Source organism: Alosa sapidissima, chromosome 2 (genome assembly GCF_018492685.1).
Source record: "Alosa sapidissima isolate fAloSap1 chromosome 2, fAloSap1.pri, whole genome shotgun sequence".
NCBI lineage: Eukaryota > Metazoa > Chordata > Actinopteri > Clupeiformes > Clupeidae > Alosa > Alosa sapidissima.
The window spans coordinates 14,495,333-14,500,332 of record NC_055958.1 but is presented as its reverse complement, the minus strand read 5'-3'; the positions used below and the strand labels follow the sequence as shown (position 1 = coordinate 14,500,332).

The 5,000-nt window shown below is 46.6% G+C and overlaps 1 protein-coding gene and 1 long non-coding RNA gene across 5 annotated transcripts in view; one reads left to right on the top strand and one right to left on the bottom strand.

Annotated features, from left to right (window-relative positions):
- The window catches only part of nck2a (NCK adaptor protein 2a), a 40,097-nt gene that overhangs the window by 13,102 nt on the left and 21,995 nt on the right, over positions 1-5,000 (bottom strand). For all 4 annotated transcript variants that reach the window (XM_042076068.1, XM_042076053.1, XM_042076077.1 and 1 more), the window contains one exon: positions 1-71. This exon is cut by the window's left edge and continues 171 nt beyond it. In XM_042076068.1, coding sequence (XP_041932002.1) covers positions 1-55 — 55 coding nt within the window. In that variant the 5' untranslated portion in view covers positions 56-71. The remainder of the gene's footprint in view (positions 72-5,000) is intronic.
- The window catches only part of LOC121695803, a 23,522-nt gene that overhangs the window by 4 nt on the left and 18,518 nt on the right, over positions 1-5,000 (top strand). The window contains exons 1-2 of the long non-coding RNA XR_006026168.1: positions 1-73; positions 3,878-3,884. The exon at positions 1-73 is cut by the window's left edge and continues 4 nt beyond it. This is a non-coding gene — a long non-coding RNA (uncharacterized LOC121695803). The remainder of the gene's footprint in view (positions 74-3,877; positions 3,885-5,000) is intronic.

Sequence of the window (5,000 nt, the reverse complement as noted above, 5' to 3'; positions counted from 1 at the left end):
GGTCCTGCTGGGCAGTGTAGTCCCACTTGGCTATAACAATCACCTCCTCTGTCATCTTTCATGGAGTCCCTCTGTAAAGAGAGAGAGGGAAAGAGAGAGAGAGAGAGAGAGAGAGAGAGAGAGAGAGAGAGAGAGAGAGAGAGAGAGAGAGAGAGAGAGAAAGAGATAGGGAGAGAGTCGGTCAGTCAAGGGGGAAAGGAACGCATGAATAAACCATTTAGACCAGTACCAGTAAAGCACACGCACACACACACACACATCAGACAGAATCCAGAAAAACGATTGCTGCTACTATCTCAGACTTTGCTCAAAGTTTGTCTACACATCATGTTTTCATCCCAAAATGAAGATTTTGGATTTTTACACTCTAAAAAGACCTTATCAGAAGTCTGAGATAGTTTGAGATAGCAGTATAAATGCAAAGAAACATGTAAGAACAGCAGCAATAAGATGCAGTGCTAAGACAGTGGTATGGCTCAGGGCCAGAGGCCTGAGTGGTAAGGGCCTTCAGACAAACCTGACGCCCACAGCCCAGAGTGCCTCTGAGGTGGAGACACAGGTCTGCATCTCATCTGCTCTATTTCACCACGCTCAGTCAGCTGAGAGACCAAGTGTGTGTGTGATTTGGGGTTTTATGTTTGTGTGTGTCTGTGTCTGTGTGTGTGTGTCTGTCTGAGTGTGCCACTCATGATTCATAAATTGTTTTCATGCTTCTTGAGCAGCACAGGTGTTCAAATAAAAGAGTATTTCCTCTAAAGCAGGGAAGACAATGTGTTGGTCTTTGTGTGTCAGCCACCAGAGGAACACCGTACATCCTCCTGGTCCAACATATCAAATATACGTAATCATAATTAAATAACAAGAACTTTGTTCTTTACAATCCATGTCCATTTAATATTCCTGAGACCTGCAAAGATCCAACCCAAGGCTTTGGAAAACAAGTGAGGGGACAATCGACCAGAAGGAATTGCTCTGCTCATTAATAAATGGGAGAATAAATCTTTTGCTGAACAATGACATTTGGCGCCCTTCTCCTGAATTGAAATTTCCCTCGGGATATATAAAGTACCTATCTCTCCATCTATTTTTTCCCCCTCTCAGTTTATCTCTCTATCTCTCTCTCCATCTATTTTTCTCTCCTTCTCAGTTCATCTCTCTATCTCTCTCTCTCCATCTCTCTCTCTCCATCTCTCTCTCTCCATCTCTCTCTCTCCATCTCTCTGAATGCATAGTGCACCCAGCTGGCGATGAGCGCTGAGGAGGAGAGAAGGGGTGCTGGACAATTAAAAATATATGCACAGGCATGAATAGTAATGGATAGATTAAGAATTGATGGTGTTTCAGGGGAGGCACACTTAAAACGCCTCCCCCCTGCTGGGGAAGACATGAAGCATGGCTACTGAGTAAAACACAGGGCCATTTGTGAGGGCTGAGCGTGCAACTGTGACAGACACACAAATAGGGGTAGAAAGACAGACAGAAACACATACATACAGACAGACAGACAGAAAGAAAGAGAAAGATGATAAAAGGAAGGAAGGAGAAAGGGAGAGAAACAAGGAAGAAGCAGAGGGGATGTAAAAGGGCTGAAAAAGCCCTATTCATAATTGTGCAATAAAAGTATTTCTACGTTTATTGCATTGGAGATGATATAGGACACATGTTAATGCACAGCCGCAGCAAGGGCTCATGGGTAGTCTGAGTCTGCACACATTCCTTCTGTCGCTGCACACATTCCTTCCGTCGCTTGTGCAACCGTGCATTTTTTTCTGGACTTTTCTGTGACCACCTAATTACTTTCCCCACGGGGGTTACAACCAGCACACTCTGACCGAGGCCTTCTTCACATGACATAACCATTACGACACACACACACACACACAGTTGACAGGTTGGCAACCCTACGGTGAGATATTGATTCACACTCCCCCCCCCCCCCCCCACCATAATCACCACCCCTACAGTACCTTTCATTCTGAGCAAGAATTGACTATTTAAGCGCATTTTATTTAATCCTCATTGAAATGACTGAAACACAAAAGGCAGAATCCTACCAGTGGAGCCTCAGCCAACAAAATTAAGAGCAGATAAAAGATTCCATTAGTGGCGGAGGGGGGGGGGGGGGATGAAAGGATTTATATCCATTCCGGAATGTGAGTCATAAACGCAAACGCTGCTGTTCAAAAGGAGCTGTAGCTAGTCTGTCAAAAGGGCGTCATTGATAGGACATTTCAATTAGGAGGAGAGGAGCCGGGTAGAGACTACGCAGAGAGAGGCTGGAGTCCTTCCTGAGCACGCTGCAGAGGGAGAGAAGGAGAGAGGGAAGGGCATAGAGGGAGGCAGGTACAGAGAGAACGAGAGAGGAAACAGAGAGAGAGAGAAAGAGAAAGAGAAATAGTGAGTTATAGAGAGTAGTGAGAGAAAGAGAGAGGGAAAGGTATAGAGAGAGAGAGAAAGAAAGAAAAAGAGAAAGAGAGAAGTAGAGAGAGGGGTGGAGAGGTAGAGAGAGAGAAAAAGAAAGAGAGGGAGGGAGGAGAAAAGCATGTGGCTCATACTTTACTGTAAGTGTGACCTCACACCAGTTTTTGGCAGAGAGGGCACGTGAGGTATTCTCAAAAGCAAAAAAGCTGTTAGACTGGATATCCTCTCAGTGTGTGTGTGTGTGTGTGTGTGTGTGTGTGGCCTCTATGTGGGTCACTGAAGTAGTAGCAGGCCAAAGCTTGCCTCTGAACAGCTCAAACTCAAAGGAATGTGACAAAGGCACATTGTGACAGACAGAGAGAGCGATGAGAGAGAGAGAGAGAGAGACAGAGAGGGAGGGAGAGAGAGAGAGACAGTCCTGGGAAGTGAAACCGATAGCAGTTTAGCTGATTAGCACGCAGCGGCTCAGCCTCCCTCCCGTTTCCTGCCGTCAGGGCCACTCTGCTACAGGTCACGGAGCAGAGCTGGACACATGTAGCAACAGCACCACAACACGACTCAGAACAGCGCCGTCTGGCAGACAACAGGAACACAATGGAAACAATGACACACACACACACACGCCATGTACACACACATACATACACACACACACACACACACACACACTATCTCTCTCTCTGTCTCTCTGATGCGTGTGTGTAGTGTGTGTCGGCCATGTCATTCGCCTTGCTGCACAGTGACAGATACCCAGGCACTTCAGGAAGACCGTCTGCATGTGTTTGACACGTGCTCAGTCTAGTGTGTCTGCCCCTGCCTCTCCCTGTCTGTCTGCCTATTTGTCTGTGTCGAACAGTAAAAAAGAAAGACAGAAACGGTGACACAAAGACAGAAATGTTAATACACACTAGGAAAGAAACAGGAAGGGAAATCATAATACATGGTCTTTATTAAACAGTAGATGTCGGTTAAATCACCAAAACAGACCCACAAACAAAAACATAACATATGATAATAATAATAAAAGTATCAAAATCTCTACTTTAATCTCTCCCCCACTCATCAGAGAGCAATATGAGGGATGCCAGTCACTCTGCCTAGATGGGCGCTTAAACCTTCAGCTGGTCCTCTAGCCCTGCCACTCCAGTCGGCCTCATCAGTATAAGTAAGACTGATGCCTTGGCCATAAAGCTAATCACTCCTGAGGGGCGTCATGCATGGACAAACCGCCATCAGCCTCAGAGCAGCTCTTAAGTGAGGACTACTACCCTCCCTCCTCTCCTCTCCTCCTCTCCTTGATTACAAACCAGCGTGGCTGCATCGGCTATTAGTCAGGATGCGTAAGGAGAGGAGAGAGAGAGAGAGAGAGAGAGAGAGAGAGAGAGAGAGAGAGAGAGAGAGAGAGAGAGAGAGATGGAGAGGAAAAGAGGCCAGTGCCTCCTGACAGCTGGCAGAGTTGGCCTGTCAGTAGGTTAAGTGCCTGAGGTGGCTGCAGACAACACAGACAAGACAGCACTGGCAACAGAATGCTTGTCTAGCTGCAGGCAGCGTGTGTAACCAGATACAGGGGGGGTGAAGATGGAGAGAAGAAATAAATCAAGCCAAGGAGATGGATAGAGAGAAAGAGAGCGAGAGAGAGAGAGAGAGAGAGAGAGAGAGAGAGAGAGAAGCACCAGAAAGAGGAGAGGGGTGATGAAGGAAGAAAAGTAAGCTTAGATAGCACCTGACCCGACCTTAACTCATGAAATGCTACTGTGTAGAAAACAGCGCCCTTTAAGCACATGTTATGATGTAGATAGAGTAGTCATGATTAGGACCACAAGGGAGAGGGAGTGATACATACATTGTGTGTGTGTGTGTGTGTGTGTGTATACTGTATGTGTGTGTGTGTGTGTGTGTGTATACTGTATGTGTGCGTGTGTGTGTGTCTGTCTGTGTGTATGTGTGTGTATACACTCAGGCCTCTGGCTGTTCACTACAGAGGCCGAGGGAGTTGAAAGTAGAAATGAAAGGAGCAGCTTTGTGTTTGGCTGCCTAAGCACTTTGCATACAGACACTCTCAAGTCTTTTAACACCACAGGCCAGAGAGAGAGAGAGAGAGGGAGTAAGAGAGAGGGAGTAAGAGAGAGGGGTCAAAAAGAACTCTGTGTCCTCACTCTCTCCTCTCCCCCTCAATCCTTTCCATTTTATCCATTCTGAGCACGGGCCTAAAACTTACTCTCTCTCTCTCCCTCCCTCCATCTCCCTTTCTCTCTCTCTCTCTCACTCTCACACAGATACACAAACACACTCACTCACTGACACTCACTTGCAAAAAAGCCCTCCCGCGCACTCCAACAGGGTGCTGGGAACATGGCTAATGGGCTTTTGGAACTGGTTAAAAACACCTCCAGTGGAATCCGTTCTGAGCCGTTTGGCCTGTTCAGAATCCATTACTAAAAACAGGTCAAGGCCTCCACTAACTGGGAACAGTTTTGCCTCCAAAAAAAAACACAGAGAACTACTCAATACCATGTTAAAACACTGGGATCAAACCCACCCACCCTGACACACTCTCTTTCTTTCTTTCTTTCTCTCAC